Source organism: Mya arenaria, chromosome 14 (genome assembly GCF_026914265.1).
Source record: "Mya arenaria isolate MELC-2E11 chromosome 14, ASM2691426v1".
In the NCBI taxonomy this organism is placed as follows: domain Eukaryota; kingdom Metazoa; phylum Mollusca; class Bivalvia; order Myida; family Myidae; genus Mya; species Mya arenaria.
In genome coordinates, this window is record NC_069135.1 from 21,010,986 (window position 1) to 21,032,016 (window position 21,031).

At 33.8% G+C, this 21,031-nt stretch overlaps 1 protein-coding gene across 1 annotated transcript; it reads left to right on the plus strand.

Annotated features, from left to right (window-relative positions):
* The first annotated feature begins 13,441 nt into the window (after positions 1-13,441).
* LOC128218467 (visinin-like protein 1) lies at positions 13,442-19,465 on the plus strand. The gene is made up of 6 exons (XM_052926140.1): positions 13,442-13,514; positions 13,814-13,871; positions 16,662-16,786; positions 17,543-17,707; positions 18,009-18,055; positions 19,257-19,465. Exons 2-6 carry the CDS (start codon positions 13,822-13,824, stop codon positions 19,326-19,328), a joined length of 459 nt encoding a protein of 152 aa, XP_052782100.1. The 5' UTR covers positions 13,442-13,514; positions 13,814-13,821; the 3' UTR covers positions 19,329-19,465.
* Positions 19,466-21,031: the final 1,566 nt, after the last annotated feature.

The following is a 21,031-nucleotide window of genomic DNA, read 5'->3' on the forward strand; positions in this document are numbered from 1 at the left end:
CAAAGAGCTACAACAATAACAACATAGGGCGACAAAGGATTGTCCCAAAACGTAAAGTGACACTCGTATTTAAAATCAATACATAATCATCTATAACAAATATATATTTTGAGTGATCAACCGTTCACTACTTACTAAATGATATATTTATGGAAAATATTAATAACTAATAACGAGATTGTAACAGTGTTTTTAATAGCTGAAAACGCACAAATATTAAATAATTGGTGAGTGCTATAAGATTTACCATGATAAAGTAAAACTATCATCTCATAATATAGAAATACCGTGTTTTCTGCAGCTTTCTTTCAAATTATACACAGTATCCTTCATAAGAACCATTGTTTTCGATATTTGTTCATATATTTCGGTAAATTAAAAAAAAGTATGTATTGTATAACATCTTATGTGGGAGTAAGAGAGCATTTTTAATAGGTAGGTGTTTGATCCACAGATAAGCCGATTACAAGTATTTCCATTTTTTCCATTATTCCTGGTTATCAAATACTATTGATATTATTTGAAGGTGTGTTTTGTTTGTAAGTCTATGATTTCAAATGAAAATTATCGCTTAAAGCATTTAAGGGGTTTGTTAACGTTCAAGGAAGCTTTAAACTTTACTTAGTCAATCATTTATTTTACATTTGGGTTTTCTACTCATAGGATATTGGATTTCCAGGCATAACAAATATCCTAGTGTGTGCGAAATACCTTGTGTATAATGTTAACATTTTGACATGGTGCGAAATTCTGTACATGTATATAATGCAGTTCAAAGATATAAGTGTTATAAGCAAAAGGATTCATTGTTTAAATACCCTGCATTATTTTGATATTTTACACTGAAAGTATAATAGCTTCATATTGTATCCGTGTATGCTATATCGTTGTATGAATTGTCATGTAAGTTGTTTATGTATTTATTATATTCTTATATTTCAGCTCATTTTTTTCCGAAGATGTAAGAATTTATTATAAAAAAGAGAAAAGAAAAAGACTATTGAATGAAAATGAATTGAGTGTAAGATATAGAATGTGTTTCTTTGTAAAACTTTGCCACAAATCACGTTTGTTAAACATTAAAGATATCAACATTGTTTAAAAGATTGAATGATTGTATTTTTTAGCATTTGTTAATACTGTTTATTTTTGGTATGTTGTATACGTGCAAATGGTGCACTGTTTTGAGCTTTCTAATTATAAGTTATTAGGTTGTTGTTAGTAGTGATTAGTGTTGTTCATTATCAATACATGGTTTATCGTCCATTGAATCACGTTTTGTATTCTTATTTTGTATATTTTTTATTCTATATATTCTTTACAGTCTTATTCTTGATCGAAGGAATGCAAATCTTCATTTATTTAACAAAATCTTTTTTAATTGTCTTTAGAGAAAGTTTAAACTCGGAAATAGAATAGATTAATGCGCTTGCTCGGGTACAGACTTCGGGTACCTCCGTATAGTTTCCTATACTATGTTTTGACAATAACAAATCTCCCGCTAGATGACAGTTAACTTTGACAGCACTGATATCTACCGATACCGTATGAAATTTGTATTTCGAATATATATGTTTATATTGTTTGTGGTTATTAGTGTTGTACATCATCAATATATTTGTTAATGTTGTGCAATTGGTAAAATAAACAACTTGAAAACGAGACGATACATTGTACGTTTTTTAGCATAATATGGGGATTCCATATGATTTAATACACTGGCATATATAGATGTCATGAACAAAGAAAACACATTTAAAATAGAATTCTGGCCAGCTTATGCTTAGGGTAAACATTTTTCTTACACAGAGTATGACACAAGTTGTTTCAATAATATATTAATAACCCTCGTTGTGTTTTATCACGATTTCTACTTCATTTCCGACATTTTCATTTGGCGTTGCAATACAGGTAACTGACTAAATAGTATCACTTTCACAGCACTTATAGGAAGCGCGAATATGCATTAAAAGTAAAGTTCATTAAATTTAACTAATGAAATCTCCCTTCCTTTAAAACACAAAAGATTATAATGCAATGTATAGGTTCAAAAATCATGCACGGATACATTTTACGTTTTTTAGAAATCTACATCGTTGACTTAAGTTGATTGTTTTTAGATAATTATCTTTGACGTTATTTTTAGGTAATAAATTGTTAAAAATGTTCTTTACCAGAGTTGAGAGCACACTCACACACGCACACACAAACACCCGCACACACGCACACACGCACACACACACACACACACACACACACGGAGATTCACAGATAGGTTTAGGAAACTGTATACCACCCTAATCCTATGAAATAGTTCTTACATATTTTTTTTTAAAATTGGACATCTTTTTCCGTGTTAACCTGGCGTCACATCAGCCCATTGTTGTTGCTATTTTCTTTTACTCAGGAATAATGGCCATAATTGTTCATGCTCAGCTGAAGTAAAAGAAACATAAATGCTTAAATTATTCTTCAGCACTGAATGAACGGATGGTTGTGATTCTCAAATAGTCAGTTCATTTTGATGTCAGCATTTAAATAAGGACAAGCAAATATCTGTTATGGGGTAAAAACAACAAAGGCATGTATTGCTTCTAGTTTAACATATAATCAATACAACGTGGTTTATTGTTATCAGTGGCTGTGATCAGCCCAAAATACATACATCATAATTAATGAAGTATATCAGCACTCCCGGCCAAAATGCATACATCTTAATTTTAATCACATTCAAATTTTTAATGCTTTCTGAAGTCAACTGCTTTACATATGAACTTTGTCAGGGAAAATATATCACAAAAGGATTGGAACACATTGCATATTAATAATTCAACAAGCAATGATAAGTTACATTAGTTCAAACCTATAAGATTTCATTTAAAAAATAAATAAAGGATTTGATACTATTTTATTTAACAGTGCGAGAATCCAAAACACGTTTACATTTTAATTATAAAATTTGTCAACATTAATCACGACCATGTTTCTCATCTATTTTATTAGATTTAGCAAAAGTATAGTATATTCCTGAAATAACTTTAAATAACTATTACACGAATACATTATTAAGCTTTTAAAACAATACACACAATTAGGACACTACCAAATAGAAGACAAACAGGCAAAAGTTTATTATCAATAGTTGCAGTAACAGCAACAACTAAATGAATGAGAACTAGTATGATATGTTCAAATTCTTAATCAGCATTGCCATGCAGTACACAAAATAATTCATACAGTCACATCAGTAATAGCAACAGTAGAACAAAAACACCCCAAAAACAATGCTGAGCAGGGATGCGGAACAAGGAAAAGTAGGGGTGTGGAGCAAGGAAAAGTAGGGGTGTGAAGCAAGGAAACGTAGGGGTGCGGAACAAGGAAAAGTAGAGGAGCGGAACAAGGAAAAGTAGGGGTGTGGAGCAAGGAAAAGTAGTGGTGCGGAACAAGGAAAAGTAGGGGTGTGGAGCAATGAAAAGTAGGGGTGTGGAACAAGGAAAAGTAGGGGTGCGGAACAAGGAAAAGTAGGGGTGTGGAGCAAGGAAAAGTAGGGGTGCGGAACAAGCAAAGTAGGGGTGTGGAGCAAGGGGTGTGGAGCAAGGAAAAGTAGGGGTGCGGAACAAGGAAAAGTAGGGGTGTGGAGCAAGGAAAAGTAGGGGTGCGGAACAAGGAAAAGTAGGGGTGCGGAACAAGGAAAAGTAGGGGTGTGGAGCAATGAAAAGTAGGGGTGCGGAGCAAGGAAAAGTAGGGGTGTGGAACAAGGAAAAGTAGGGGTGCGGAACAAGGAAAAGTAGGGGTGTGGAGCAAGAAAAAGTAGGGGTGCGGAAAAAGGAAAAGTAGGGGTGTGGAGCAATGTTGGGTAGAGATGTGTAATGATTTGGATCAGAGACGTGAAACGATGTCGAGCAGTTTATGCCGAGATGTTGAAGAGGGAGTATGGTCAAAGGTTAGGGGAGGGGCAAGCTTGTCTTTTCTATTTCCATGAAGGCTTCTTCCTTGCCTGCGCCCATCATCATTGCAACGTTTTCGCTTTGATGCTTATAAATATATGATAACAAAAAGTAAGAAGAGAACATTTCAGAAAGATCTTTAGAAATTCAATGTGAACAACACTTATCTGCGAAAACATCAAAAATAAAACCCATTTCTACTGTATATGGATGCCAAAGCTCATCTGTCTCATTTCCATGGGTCTTGTTTTGTTTATTAATTAGTTTAGGTTCCGTTCAACATAGTTATTTCAGACCAGGTAAAATTGACGTATCAGGTAAATAATAAGTTCTCAGGAAGGGACCTCAAATAATAATTGAATTTGTTAAGGTTCAGGATGCGAGTGTAAGTCGATTTCAATAGGATGTGACATTCTAAATGAACTGAAGAAGGAAAGGTGCTGTCTTTTATTTCCATTTTTACTGTTTTTGCACTGAGAATATTGTCCCTGGCTATATGTGAAATAAGATTCATGTGAAGACTTAGAACATTTTTGGTATCAGATGCTACTGACCACACACAATACCTCTATTCATTTCTAAACATTATATTGAAAACGTATGGATACTTAGTATGCACGAAGAAGGTACTGACCGACTTTTCACCGACCGCCAGCTGCTCCAGTTTTGCTGATGTACTGCGCACAGCTGAAAGTGTAGTAATACTGCCTGCAGCGAAGTCAGGTCTTGTTTTGCGCACAGTCGTAAACAAACTCCTACTGTGCGCAGTAGCGGAAGCAGGACCCACTGGCCTTGGGATCTGAAACAAGAATAGTAATGTTAATGTGATTTTTAACTCGGGCAATTTAATTCTTAAACTGATGTCTGAAAAGGTTATTATTAAAGTTTTGAACATATGTTTTTCTGTTTATAAACTTAAACAATCAGAAAAGATTATATATTATATTATAATTATATATACAGTAATTTATAGATATTATTATTGAAAGTTGTAAAATTATCTTACCCTGCTCTGTTCCGCCATTTCAGTTGAAGGGGCCGTACTAGTATTGGCCTCTTCGTTTCGAGACCTCACTTCCTCCCTCAATTCTGCAATCTCGGCTCTCATCCGATCCATCTCTTGTTGCATGCTCCCCATAGTTGAAATCTGAAACAATAGACGGTTTTACAACTATAATTCAATTGTAATACAATATAACTTTAACAATGAGTAATGTTTGACCAAATGAGATGTGCTGGCCTATCCTATAGCTAAAGTAGATTAAACAGGATGTATTTGGTAATGTCTTCATAAGCACCCTGTTTAGATAATGACCTAAGAGTATTCCATTATAGTATAATATGTCTCATTGTCTTTGTAATCATATACTAAAATTAAATCCCTTTATACATGATAGACCATTAACTCACTTCCTCTCTCTGTTTCCTGCATTTTCGCTCTAACCTCTTCCTCTCTGTTTTCTTGTCGCATCTGATGATACAAACAAGTTCAGGATTTTACAAATTGATGAAATAATGACTGAAAATTATGTAAGCTTACTGAAAATTGAAGCAAGAATGAATAAAAAACTGATTTAACAAAATCAATTCTCTACAATGTTTCCTTATGAGGTGGTTTCATACAGGCCGAGTTTTTTTGCGATAAGTGATAACATTATTATATAGTCACAATTATTGTTAAACATAAATGAAGTTTAAATTAAGCATGCTCAGTTATCAAAATGTGCTTAAAACAGCTCTTTCACCACAAAACCTTTTTATCTAAAGTTATCAATGACAAAAATAGCACAATAAGACTATACATGTACCTTGTTGTGTTTGATTACTCTAGTCTTACATGCCGGTCTCCAACTGATTTCTAGTTTGGTAAACTTTAGGTGGGCCACCGTCTTCATAACCTCAAGTTTGATTGGCTATAGACTTAGTCTGAAATTCATTTCAAAACGATTTAATCAAATTCTAACACAAATACAAATGAGAACGCATTTAAAGCGGATGTACTCCATATGATGAAATAGCGGGGAAAAAAAGAAAATTGTCGAAAACTCACATAAACTTTGTATCGATGTGAACAATGCATTGAAACTTACTTACTGAAATACCACGTAGTTTACAATTAATTAATTTTTCGCAGGTATTTGGGATTTTCCAGTAAAAATAGATTACTAGGTAGAATTCATTGCTTATGCGTGATTGGCTAGACGATGTTATCACGTGATATAACCAAGTTACTTAATAGCTGAAATATTCCGACCGCCAAGGGAAAGCCTTTGTAGCACAGTGGATACAACACTGGACTGCAATTTTGGCGACCCCGGTTCGAACCCTGTCTCTGACTCGATTTTGGTATTTTGTTTACAATTATGATATCAAAGAGTAAAACATTTTATTAAATAATTGTCCAGAGATTCGTTACAGAATTAAAAAAAATTTGGTGCCGATCTGGTGTACAGCCCCTTTAACCTCAACTTTGCTGACAGAGGAACTTTTTTGAAATACCCATATTTTAAGAACAATTTCGATTTATAAGGTCAGAAATATTTTCAATAATGTAAATTTCTCATTAGTTATTAATTTCAGAAAATTTGTTTCATATTATATAGAAATGCGACAGAAAAGTTCATGTTATGAAGATGAGCAACCGTTTAAGTATCATTTTATAGAATAATTTCATGTACTCACAATTTGTGCAAGTAAAAGGTGGAAATGCTGCAAATATATCAAAAATGAACTAGAAGGTGCACTCTTACTCCCAAATGATATTGATCACAACTAATACTATTGTTTTAATATTCAAAAAATGATGAATAAGTGTCGAAAACAATGGTTCTTATGAAGAATACCGACATCATTTATCAATGTATATAATACTTAATACAATAGTAAATATATATTTTTCAATTGAAACAAGAGCAAAGCAGAGCAATTGCTAAAGCTGGTTGTCTTGCAATTTGAAGGGAAACTAGAGTTGTCACAGGAGTGAAGAATGCCCCTGAATGCCTCTTGGACACAGGAATGCTAATTATTTCTTTCTTTAAGATGAGGCCATTCCTTAGGGGTTATTGTACACAGAATTTCATCTCTTCATGATTAACCAATGCTTGTTGTTAATTAAAAAAACATTGAGAAAGAAGTTACGCTGCTAACATGAAAGAGTTATGTTTTTTGTACACCGCACTTCCTTTTTAAATTATGCTATGGAAAACCGTCCACGGGGTGACTCCAATATACAATTTGTTTGTCAGGGAGTAAAAAAGGGGCAGAATTCTATGACTATTACATATTTATTGTCTCTGGAACATGTGTATTAAGTTTCATTCTGATTGCCTTAATGGATTTTGAGTTTAGGCCAAAGTTAATTTTCTTGCATAACAGCTCCAAACACAAAGTCTACAACAATGCTTCGACAACATTTCTTTAAAACCAGTCAATTATCACCTCATTTCTGAATTCCATTTATCGGTTTGTGCTCAAAATCAAATTTGGGTCCAATGGTCATCAACTTCTGACCATGCATACCAAGTTTGAAATTTACACCATATCATTCAAAAGTGATTGAAAAATGAAAATGTGAGGCTGACTTGGCTCAACAAAGTAATCCAAGTTTGTCTGGTGATCTTCACAAGCAAGAATAAATACAAAGGTATTTTATAATGCAGTTAATTTTTCACACTGACTGTTTCCCAGGCCGAAAGGAATCCATAAGACCCTCGCAAAAGTTATCTGAGTCATCAACTCTGAGCCGTTAATTTCTGCATAATATGCAAAAAAAATCTGTTAAATATCTTCTGTGAAAGATTTGTTAACAGGTACTTAAGTCTTTCCACAGCTGAATGTCCCATTTGTTAAATATTCATTTTTAATGGCTTAACCAGGTTTGCAAAGTTGCATATTACTTATTAAGTATATTGATAAATTGCTGGTGTGTAGTCCTTATAAATTGTCTTCAGATTTTATTATTTGAAGAGGTTTTGGATGAGAAATTGCCAAAATTTGGAAAAAAGGTATTTTGGTCTAGTTAAATGATAAAGTGCAAGGTTTGTGGGTTAACAATTTTGATACTTTTAATGTCAACATGATAATCCACAAAACTAAATCATTCTCATACATTGAGACATGTCATTATTGTCTAAGTTCAATATCATTTAGTTTTGGTCAACAGGAACACAATGATATATTATTCACAGTAAGCAGACTCGTGCAAGAAGGACTGGTCTTATCATTGATGCATCCCAAGAGAATAACCTGTTTTAATTTAGCAATTAAATAGTGTTTCCCTTTTCAGTAAACGCTCATTTGATATCTTTACTACAATGATGAATTGATAGAAAAGGTTCAATCTTTTAACTATCTTGGTATTGTTTTGTCAAGAGGAGGATCATTTATGAACGCTACACAGACATTAGCAGATAAAAGACTAAAGGCTATGGGAAATTTGTTTGGGATAACTAGGGGGAAAGAAATTCCTGTTAAAATTATGTTGGTTTTATTCGACACATTTGTGTCATCAATTTTGTGCTATTCTTGTGAAGTATGGGGCTTTTGTAGAGCTGAAAATATAGAAAGGGCTCATAGAAAATTTCTGAAAAGACTTCTTGGTGTAAAAATAAGCACTGGTAACTCTGAAATATATGGTGAACTAGGACGGTACCCTCTGTATGTTACTAGACATGTACGAATTGTAAAATATTTTCTTAAACTGTATCAATTTAAAAGAGAAAATTGCATTTTATACAATACATTGCAAAGCCTTCGATACGATGCGGAAAATAACGCAAATTCAAACAATTGGTGTTCTAATGTACGCACTATATAACAAAATGCAGGATTCAATGAAGTATGGTTATATCCGGAGTCGATTAATATTGATTATTTTATTTCTATTTTTAAAAGAAGATTAATCGACTCATTTATTGGACATTGGAAAAATGATATAAACTCATTAAGTTTACTAGTGTTAAACAGAGAACAAAAAAAATACTATTCATATGTCATCGTGTATAGATAAATTGTATAGATATAGACTTAGGAATAGTATTGCTAGGTTAAGATTGTCCTCTCATATGTTAAATGTTGAAAGAGGCAGATATGTTAATATTGAAAGAAATCAACGTAAATGTGTTTTATGTGTTCATAATGATATCGAAGATGAATATCACTGTTTTGATTTGTCCGAAATATAATGACATTAGGAAAAAATACATAACTAAATTTTACTATGCAAGACCAAGCATGTTTAAATTCATTCAATTATTAAACTCGGAAAATGCTGCATGTCTACGAAAACTAGCTTTGTATTGCAAACATGCTTTTAAGCTACGATATAATGCTTTGAATAATAATGCTTAACTTTATTGATTTTAACATGTTGAAATCATTGAAAATTTAAATATGCATATATGTATAATGCACTCGCATTTATCAACTATTGCCATGCCATGTGTTATGTTATTGTAACAACGATGAACTGTATATGTTCAAGTTAACAATAAATGTTCTGTTCTGTTCTGTTCTGATATCCCTCTAATGACATCCACAACCTGCGGTAAAGTAGCACAAGCCCACAAGCCTTGCACCGGTGAATAGCTTTCTTGGCTTGAACAAATTCTAGATTATATACAGGCAAGCTTGTTTTAACAATTTGATGCCAAGCACAAGTTTAATAATTCGGTCTGGTTCATTGCATTAATGAACAGAACAGCTCTGGCATAAAGCATGATCTGTGTGTTTGTAGAGTTATCTTCAGGGACAGGAGTGATAAGGGCCCTACTTGGTGGCCTAATTGAAAGTGGGTGCAATTTACGGGCCCATACTACTCTTTTAACTTATGACTTATCCTCAATTAGTATATATTCTGTAAACTAGAAAAATAAGATAATTGAAAAAGAATCACAACAAGATTTACATACTAAGTCTGCCTTTCGGCAAATAAACTGGTAGAGGAACGTAGGGTCAAGCTCCTCTTCTATGATTAATCGTAACTCTGGCTGTCAAAAAGGACAAACATGAAAATGAAAGAGAGTGAACAAGTTGATTAAAACAAGCAGTTCACACTGGTTCTTATAATGTTAAAGTCTTTACTTCTCAGACTGCAATTTACAACCAAAGCTTTTTGTTACAACGTAAAGCTGCTTTATTTTGGTCTGCTTAAATTTTCATTTAATTCTTGGAATGCATAACCACAACAATTTGATTTAGCCAAACATTATACCCCCCCCCCCCCACCCACACACACACACACTGTGAGCGCCATGCTGTCAGGAATAAATGGACAGTTGAATGAAATGTGCATGAACTGGAATGACAGCTGATTAGTCATTGACATTGGATGCCTTTGAGGCAGTCTTAAGATTATGACAATTCAAAGTGTGGGGATAGTAGGTACAGTTTTTAATCATGTTCAGATGATTGCAGATAAACATGTATCCTCTAAGCAGCAGGGAATAAGTAAATATGACGTAAGTTTTAATGACCTATCGAGAATCGAGAGACCTAAACGGCAAGACCGGTCCCGACCTCCACACATTCGTGGTTCCGGAGATATCTTCGACATTAACTTCCCATTATTAGGTATGGCAGAACCCGCTGAAAAGTAACGTTTTGGACGCACTTTGCGGCCTTAGAAACCGGTGACCAAATAACGTCCCGGGCACGCCGAATGTAGCGTAACGTAGTTATTAGAGTACCCTAATCAGCAAAACTGGTCCCAACCTCCGCACGTGCATGGATGCAGGGATATCTTCGACACGAGGTATCGCAATGTATGGTATTATAGCGCCATTTTGACCGTATAGAAGAAATTTGTACACGAATGGAAACGGTGAGGCAGGTACGTCAGAGATGCGCCGACGGTCGCGTTAGGTTGGGAATCGAGAGACCTAAACGCCAAGATCGGCCCCGACCTACCTGCATTCGTGGTTCCGGAGATATCTTCGACATAAATTTCCCATTATAAGGTATGGCAGTACCCGCTGAAAAGTAACGTTTTGGACCTTGTGGACTTAGAAACCGGTGACCGAAGAACGTCACAGGCACGCCAATGTAGCGTGACGTAGATATTAGAGTACCCTAAACAGCACAACTGGTCCCAACCTCCGCACGTGCATGGATGCTGAGGTATCTTCGACACAAAGTACCGCATTGTACGGTATTTGGGCGCCATTTCGACCGTATATGAGAAATTTGTACGCCAATAGAAACGATGAAATCACCTAATTAAAATACATCAACAGTATAATAAATTGAACTCTAACACGTAATATGTTTTCCGATCTCTGATTCCATAAAAAGCGTCCATTAAATCATTCCTGAAAAAAATCCACACAAGCCAGTTTTAGATGTGGAAAAGACGTTTACACAGTGTTATCACATAACAGCAGTTTAAAGAGATCACTTTTTACGGATTTTGTATTGCGTAATAAAGTGTAGCAAACCACAAGATATTGACGATTGGAACCCCTATAACAAATGCTGATATATAATCAATTTTTGTCTTTGAGGTTCTCCATTTGGAAAAGCGTTTCAAACGTATTTTATACTTTGATTGCATTTTTCTGCATTTTAGGTAACAAAGAGTGAAATAATTATAGTATAAGTGTTTTCAGATGCTTTACCGGGAACAATAGTTTCGATACCAAAACCATGAACGAGTCCCTTTAAAAACTCATCAGGGGAAGCGTTTCTATATCGGTTTTATTTGTTTATTGGAATTTTCTTAACGACATAGTTTCATTTTTTGCTACGAATTTGAGTAATTGAATTTCAGCCAGTAATAAAAATGACCACAGAGTTGAGGAAATAAAAAAAATCAATGTAAATGATATTTGTGACGTTTATCCAGATTTTAGATTATTGCAGTTACGACCTAAATCCGTTATTGAAACGAGCCATTTATCAATAAATAAGTTATTTATGTGATAAGGCATTAACATCAATGTTAAATTTTGTTTCCTGGTAACCCCATGTAATTCGGTAGTTTCGAAATTTATTTGATAGTTTATTACTTATTTATAAAATAAATGACCAGAAGTACATTAGACATACTGTTATTACACTAATGATATTTATAAAGCCTTTATTACAACTAAAATCGGACATATAATAACCTATTTTGCAATATTTAAAGGTAGTTTTATTGTAAAACATGTCGTAATTGTTTAATTTTGCTTTTTTCACATAAAACCTTTTTTAGATGAAACCAAACTACTATTAGATAATATGTCATTCAAAATTTAAATATTTTTGGTCGTATTTCTAAAGGTATTACACGTACAATTATACATGTCAATTTTGGATATTTTTGTTATCAAATAAATAGGTTTTACGTGGAAGTTGAATTATATGTATTATTGAATAAATCTCCGAATTAACATAATCGACAAAGCAATTGCAGTTTGTGTATTTGTTCATAATTTCAAATGAAATCGGACCTGAGGAGTGGTCTATTTTGACATCTTTGAAGACCGAAATTGCTCGTTTGCAATATGTTTTTCTGTATATATTGTAACAATTTCTTTATTTAAACATAAAACCCCTTCAAATGATACCAACAAATATGGGGTCAACAGGCATAAAAATCACTTTATTGTACATCGGAAACCTTACGAAAAAAAACTTCGTAGACCTTTAGACTCTTTGTTAATGTATTGTATTGGCGTTTGAGAATAGTATGGCTTACCTGGACATGTTTCAAAGGACACAATATTACCTGCTAAGCCACTTCTGCAACTCTTTGTCAGATCATTAGGTTATGTCGCTTGAGACGCATGTTACGATGGTGACATCACCTGCTAAGCCACTACTGTAACTCTTTCGCAGAAAATCAATTATGTAGCTTGAGATATGTATTGCATACCCTGGCATGTTTCAGCAGCAGCAGCAGCACTAGCAGCAGCAGCAACAGAAATAGCAGTAGCAGAAGCAGTAGCAGTAGCAGTATCAGTAGTAGTAGTAGTAGTAGTAGTAGTAGTAGTAGTAGTCGTAGTCGTAGTCGTAGTCGTAGTCGTAGTAGTAGTGGTAGTAGCATTACAACAGTAGCAGCAGTAGCAGGAGCAGCAGAAGAAGTAGTAGTAGTAGTAGCAGCAGCAGCAGCAGTAGTAGTAGCAGTAGCAGTAGCAGTAGCAGTAGCAGTAGCAGTAGTAGTAGTAGTAGTAGTAGTAGTAGTAGTAGAAAAAGAAGAACAAGAAGAAGAAATACTGGAAACTGGATTAAAAAAAAATAATAAGATATAATATATATTGTGTTCATTAAACATTAAACGCATTAAACGTAAACATGGGAATGAAAAAGAATACACTGGCACAGCCCACCACGCGCATCTTTGTTGAAAACAAACTACAAACAAATTAAGCTTTGACCAGTTTAATCACACCATTACTTAACAGTTACAGCTGTTAAGGACGTTTATCCTAAAACTAGTATGCGTATGGTTAAGATAAGAAAATACGACCACGATTTCTGCCAAATCTCTGTGATTTTCCCCAGACGTTTCATGTTTTAGAAGATAAAATTTATTCAAATCTGAAGTTCATTCAGTCAGTTCGTTTGATAGCGGATCAAAGTGAGGAGGTAACATTGTTGTCGCATTTATTGCTATAGTAGTTGTTATTTTTGTTGTTTTTGCTGCTGCTAGTTTTGCCTAGGCAAATTTCTGTTGTTTTATAACAATTCGTTTTATTTTTATGTTATAACTTATTTAAGATTTTACAAAAACAACATAAACTTTACATATAATATAGTATGAGTGCATATATACGTATATAAATAAATAAATAAATAAATAAAACATACGGTACAGTCCGAATTAAAAATGTACTCGATTACCAAATTCTGTTTTGAATAATAAAAATCAATATTTTCCATTTCAGAAACCAACATGATTTCTCTAATCATATTGTCAGTGGCCATTTTCGAGGGAACGTATGGGTAAGTTTAGATAGAAAAGCCGAACGTTACAGTAAAATTGTGAAGTATTACATCCATACAAGGCCAAAAAATCTAATTGTTCGTTCGAACGATTTGAAACAAGAATAAATTGGACCGAGCGGTCGGAATAAAAACAGACTTTCGTGTCTAAACATAAGAACAACGATGTAATAAAAAGGTAGAAGTACACGTTATTCAGTTTAAAAATTGGAGCTGTTGTACCAATATTTAACTGTATGGAAACGCCTTAACAATTATGACGTTATTATCCATTCGAAGTGTAGTTTCACATATAAATGTACTGATTTGTTTTAAGTGTAATGCCATTAATAGGCCAATTGTTCAGAACTTTGTTAAAAATAACAACGTGTTTATCGACATCTTTGTTGACTTTCAACGGTAAAATATTGTATGATGTGCTATTAAAGTCAAACATGTTAAACATAAAACAGATGGTGAATTAGATGACGCCAACATAATTAGAAAAACTGCAGATCAAAGGTCTGTCTTTGAAGTTTCACGAGCAGTTAAGATTTGAAAGTAAACAACAATGGCATTCAAGAACGTTGTTCTGAGCAATTGGCCCTATAAGATATAGAAAATATGTGTACATGCATTCAACAAAAAGGTGTTTTGGGTAATCAAGTACATCCAAATGTTTGAACGGAGTTTTTGTTCGAATATGTTGGTGAAAAATCGTTGTATTTGCTTTAAAGTGATTTTAGCCTAAGCTATGCTTTTCATTGTTGCTTCGTCATTCATGGCCCGACTGCTGTTCTTAGACTATCCAGGCCAAATTCCCTAACGAACGGAAGCGGCCATCCAGGTACATGTATAAACAGGGTTTTTAGGTTGAATGACTGATGGAGTGATATAGAATTCAGCGACGTTCATTGCATTCTTTTCCTTTTCGATATAATGATATGATAAAACTGCTTCCATCTTTCATATGCCGAGTTCGAGGGGTGAAAATAAAAGAAATGTATCTTTTTCTTAGTATAATGTAAATAAGAACATTTTCGTTTCCCCCTCGATTACGGCTTCGTTTTCTTGTGAACCTATCATTAAGCAAAACGATGATTTGGTAAAATTTGGCGGCCATCTTGAATACTGTGTTTAAATCAAGAATAGCGCGTAGTCATCCAGTGATTTGATGGGAATGAACTCTTGGTTTGATATCATTTGACCTATTTAGGCATTTCGAGATTTTCTGACATTGTTAAACTGCAGTATTTCATAGTTATTTTATTCTAGATATTTGAAAGGAGTGACCCCTTTGATAAATCTGAAGAATTTTTTTTTGGTTAAATGTCACTAAATTTTGTACAGGTCAAGTGACATCGAAGCAGGAGTTCAAAATATGTCACCAGTAGCTCCCTTGTCTAGTGCTCGGCATTAAAAGGGTTGTACTGGAAATGTGGTGTACTCAATATTGGTTCAACCCAGGAAAGTTGTATTGTGTGTTTCGGTGTTTTATAACGAGCACGTTAAAGAGCCAAGAGCCCACGGTCTCTTCGCAGAGAGCTAGGGTATCGCACCCGGATATCTTGTATCTCACTCTGTTTCTTCAAGTCTTCCATTGTCTGGATGTGACTGCTGTCACTTTTTTCTTTTATGTCATTTAAAAACAATTGAAGTCCTGATGACGTCATGGCGGGGACAAGCCATAATGCAGCGCGGGCAGTCCTTGATAAACGCACATAAACACACGTCATCAACCGATTGATTGTATGAGCGGATCTAATCACCCAAATTTTCCAATATCGTTAACTATACCCCGCCATGCAAGGTTTCGCTAAAATATCCTATTTGGCTGTCGAAATGTTACATTTGTCTTACCTGTATCCCTTAATTGAACCTTTCAGTATAGTACAAAGAAATAATGTGGTCCTTGCTTCCGTCTATAACTACAAATAAGCTGCTCTGTCTGTTAATAACTTAGCATCCAAACATTCACGCACAACTTTTGTTACATATAAAATTATAATCTTTCAAAATCCTAAAATAAATTAATAATAATAATATTAAGATATGATGTGCATAACTTGCATCTAATGAGAGGATGGGATAGGTCTAGCGGTATTTAAAGTTTCGCCTCTCACCAAGATGAAATTAGTTCGGGCGTCGGCAGTGGAAACTGTCTTTGCCTTTCCAAAACACCCGTCGGTTATGATCTTCCCAGTGCCCATGAATACGAACAGTCTCAACTCCGGGTCATGACCCAGACTAGAAAAGCACTATTATTAAATCTGCACTCTCACGGAATGAACGTTTTGACAACTTTTTTTTTATTTTTTTTTGTCTTGGAACGAGCCATTTTTTGCGAAAATGTATGGAAACCAGTGATATAAGACTGTTGACAAAAAATCAAATTGCAGGTTTTCCTATTTATATTTAAAAAAAATGATGTTTTATGCATTTTTCTTAAAGCGTTTGTAACGCTTTTAGCCGTAAATCATTAATTTTCAAACGGAAATATGGAAAACTGCAATCTGTGAGAGTGCAGCTTGAATTTACAAAAAAAAAACTCATATTTATTCCATTCCCTTTTTAAAACTAATGCAAATAGATGTTTCAAATAGTAAATAAAGTCAGCTTAATTCATCACTCATCTAGGAAGAAAGTTTTAATAAAATGAAGGTTCGGGGATATGCCATTTGGGTCTGAACTCAGACTTAAGAATGTTTGTAATCATGGCCCTAGGAAATGGACTCGAGACTGTATCATGGCATCCTGTCGCTGCCTTGACAATGACCCTGCGTTAACAGAACACTTTCTGTACACTTCCAGGGCTTTACAACTGCAGCCGTACAACGAGACCGCACTTGGCATGTTCATCGCAAACGACCCAAACGCCGACGGCGTAATCACATGTGTGGAACTTGAGGCCAGCTTTGACAAATATGACATGAACGGTGGGTAAATCTAGGTCCCAAGTCCTACAGTGTGTGTATACCACGTGATAAATTACGTCATATATGCTACGTTGGAAGGCAACATTATGCTAAAAATGAAGACTTAAATCAAAAATAACTTTTCTTTTACCACATCATTGCAAATGAAACAAATGGCAGTCTATGCCGCTTAAAGAGTCCCGCATTTGTTTTATTTCCGAAATTTGATGAGGTCATAAGTTTCATCAAACACTTCGACAAACCTGTTTCTGAAATAATGTTTGACAGTGCTCCGTCAGACGGCCGTATTGTGAAAAAGTTTGTCAGAGTGTTTAAAGAAACTAAACTCGCAATCAAACTCTGGTAAAGACCGAATGTGGTGTTCCGTAAGCGGAGTAGACTGCGCTTTGTTTCATTTAAATTGGTGAAGAAATAGTGAAGTTATCTTTGTTTAAAGTCTTTTTTCGAATCAAAATATTGGCTTCCGACGTAGCATTTATGACGCAATTTATCACGTGGTATACACACACTGTCCTAATTATGTCCCTAGTATCGCTATGATCCAAGTCCATGTAAGACACCCTCATATATCTCTCTAAGTGTCCATTCTCTGTCATAAACGTGGCTACGATCATGGCTTTGCTTACACTATAAAGTACGTCTACCCATCTCAGGATCGGTTGTTTAAGATAACGACCACTGCTCCATGTAAACGCAAAAAACACATACAGTATCGTTGACTTTATATATATCACTCTGTCCATCCCTAATTTAAAGGTGATGGAACGGAGTCACGCCACGAATACACAGAATACATCTGCGCTGTGTCTCCTAGCCTCTACCAACTTTCTCATTGGCTCTTCGATGAGTATGATTTCGATGGAGATCACCACCTGGTAAAGACTGACTACGATCAACTCTGCGCTGCTATGGATACAAATGGTATTTTAATTGTATATGGCCAATTTACGTTGTAATTAAACGAAACGAATATGTTGTGTCCGTAAAATAAGAACGAAGGAAACAATACACATATTTTCAGAATGTTAACCATGCTTTATACTTCTACTTTCTTTTCTTCATTGTATGCTATAATACGCCCTACACTTCACATCCATGAGAAGTAATAAATGGGAAATATTTAAATCTTGAGCAATTGATTTCTGTTTTGTTAAAAGTTGATTTAAAGGATTTCTTCTCTGTCTGTGCTATAACTAAAATAAAATGATTGGTGGTTTTGCAGGTGATTCCAACGTTACACCGGATGAGTTCATTGATTATTGGGTAAAGGTATGTGTCAAAATGTTTCATTATCAATAAAAAAAAAACATACGAAACTATAATTTAGTCGTTAAAACCTACGAGGTCTCAGAGGGTCGTACATACGAACTTGATACCAGACACTGCGCCTTACAAACAAAAATTAATACAAATAAGTCCACGAATGCATGAACACATCCTTAGCCATATCATTTACAGCCTTCTTTATCATAAATTATTTTTTATCAAAATACTCCGATTCCTTTTTTAATTTGTTATGAGGTCATCAGCGAAAATTAGTCCTGTGGAGAAAGTGACTTGTTCATTTTTGATTTGCGAGGTTCCAAGTCTCATAAGCAGGCAATCATAGCTAACTTTCCAAATTGTTTGTTTTTAATTTACTTTTACAGATTGTCTGTTTGTAATTTATTTATTGGTTAAATGTGATTTTATTGTCAACATGCATACCTCAACAGGTTCCATTTTTGCAGATGACGTCACAAATTACTCATTTGACTTTAATGGTAAAAAATAACAAATGATATGTGCACAGATAAAAAAACATTAGCGATCTGGTTATGTTTTTTTACTGTGAAATTAAGGGCTACGTAGCTATTAAATTAAAAAACAAACATTTATAAAGGCTGAAAAAAGTACCTCAAGTATATTAATTTTGTTGTTTTGATCTTTAAAGTCAAATGAAATGAACAAAATACTGAATTAAAGAAAAACAAAAATCATTTGCATCCACCTATAATGTGCCCCTTTAGAGAAAGACATTTGTACTTAACTTATTCCGTATTAAATCACATTATTAAAATAAGATGACACGAATTTTTGTTACAAAAGTATCAAGAAAATATTTTTTTAAACAATAAAAAAATAATTTAATTTGGGTAAAAAAATCTCGAAACAAAACGACAAACAACAATAATCGCATACAGTTTACATAGCAATCAATAAAACATGAACTTGTCGCCACGGAACTGTCAGCGAAATTATAGAGGCTAGATTACTTAATATATATATATATATATATTAAAATTATATTAATTAGTTATATTATATATATATATATATAATATAACTAATTAATATAATTTCAATCATTCCCAATCGATTGAGATTGAATTGCATTGCATGACAGTGGATTGTGTTATATTGTATTGTATTATATTTGTATTGTGTTGCATTGATTGCATTTCATTAAATTTGGATATTCCATTTTCAGGTGTTCCCTAAGTACGAGAGCGTTGGACAGCATGGACAACACTTCGCTCACGGAAACTCAGCATGCCATTAATTTCTGGACTTTTTTCTCGTGTGTTTAGCTATAAAAGAAATAAAGATTGAATTGTTTACGTTAAATAGCAGTAAAAAAGGAAATAAAAATGGCATTGTTTACGTTTACTGGCAGTTAATAAAGGAAATAAAATGGCATTGTTTACGTTTACTGGCAGTTAATAAAGGAAATAAAAGTGGCATTGTTTACGTTAACTTGCAGTTAATAAAGGAAATTAAAATGGCCTTGTTTACGTTATTTGCAGTTAATAAAGGAAATAAAATGGCATTGTTTACGTTAACTTGCAGTTAATAAAGGAAATGAAAATGACCTTGTTTACGTTATTTGCAGTTAATAAAGGAAATTAAAATGGCCTTGTTTACGTTATTTGCAGTTAATAAAGGAAATAAAAATGGCATTGTTTAAGTTAACTTGCAGTTAATAAAGGAAATTAAAATGGCATTGTTTACGTTATTTGCAGTTAATAAAGGAAATAAAAATGGCATTGTTTACGTTTACTGGCAGTTAATAAAGGAAATAAAAATGGCATTGTTTACGTTAACTTGCAGTTAATAAAGGAAAATAAAATGGCATTGTTTACGTTATTTGCAGTTAACAAAGGAAATAAAAATGGCATTGTTTACGTTTACTGGCAGTTAATAAAGGAAATAAAAATGGCATTGTTTACGTTAACTTGCAGTTAATAAAGGAAATAAAAAATGGCATTGTTTACGTTATTTGCAGCTACTAAAAAAAAAAATGGCATTGTTTACTTTTATTGGCAGTTAATAAAGGAAATAAAAATGGCATTGTTTACGTTAACTTGCAGTTAATAAAGGAAACTTTGAAAAATGGAAATGTTTACGTAAACTTGCAATTAATAAAGTAAATAAAAATGGCCTTGTTTACGTTTACTGGCAGTTAATAAAGGAAATAAAAGTGGCATTGTTTACGTTTACTGGCAGTTAATAAAGGAAATAAAAATGGCATTGTTTACGTTTACTGGCAGTTAATAAAGGAAATAAAAATGGCATTGTTTACGTTAACTTGCAGTTAATAAAGGAAATAAAAATGGCATTGTTTACGTTATTTGCAGCTACTAAAAAAATTAAAATGGCATTGTTTACGTTTATTGGCAGTTAATAAAGGAAATAAAAATGGCATTGTTTACGTTAACTTGCAGTTAATAAAGGAAACTTTGAAAAATGGAAATGTTAACGTAAACTTGCAGTTAATAAAGGAAATAAAAATGGCCTTGTTTACGTTTACTGGCAGTGAATAAAGGAAATAAAAGTGGCATTGTTTACGTTTACTGGCAGTTAATAAAGGAAATAAAAATGGCATTGTTTACGTTTACTGGCAGTTAACAAAGGAAATAAAAATGGCATTGTTTACGTTTACTGGCAGTTAACAAAGGAAATAAAAATGGCATTGTTTACGTTTACTGGCAGTTAACAAAGGAAATAAAAGTGGCATTGTTTACGTTTACTGGCAGTTAATATAACAGAGGTTGCGGAAATCGGCACGCATTTTAATTCAGCCTCATGTACAAGTAGGGCATTTTAAAGGTTAAACTGACTTTACAAATCATTTTCAACTAGTATTCACATAAATCCATTTCCTTGTTCTTTTATACATGTCATTAATACGCGTTTTATACATTTAACATATACATGGGTGATAAAGGGTATGTCACTGTATACAATACGTCACGATGCGGTATA

Coding starts and splice junctions, on each gene's coding strand:
- LOC128218467 (XM_052926140.1), top strand. CDS start 13,822: ATGATTTCTCTAATCATATTGTCAGTGGCCATTTTCGAGGGAACGTAT. Junction 13,872..16,661: donor ATTTTCGAGGGAACGTATGG/GTAAGTTTAGAT, acceptor GTACACTTCCAG/GGCTTTACAACTGCAGCCGT. Junction 17,708..18,008: donor CGCTGCTATGGATACAAATG/GTATTTTAATTG, acceptor GTGGTTTTGCAG/GTGATTCCAACGTTACACCG.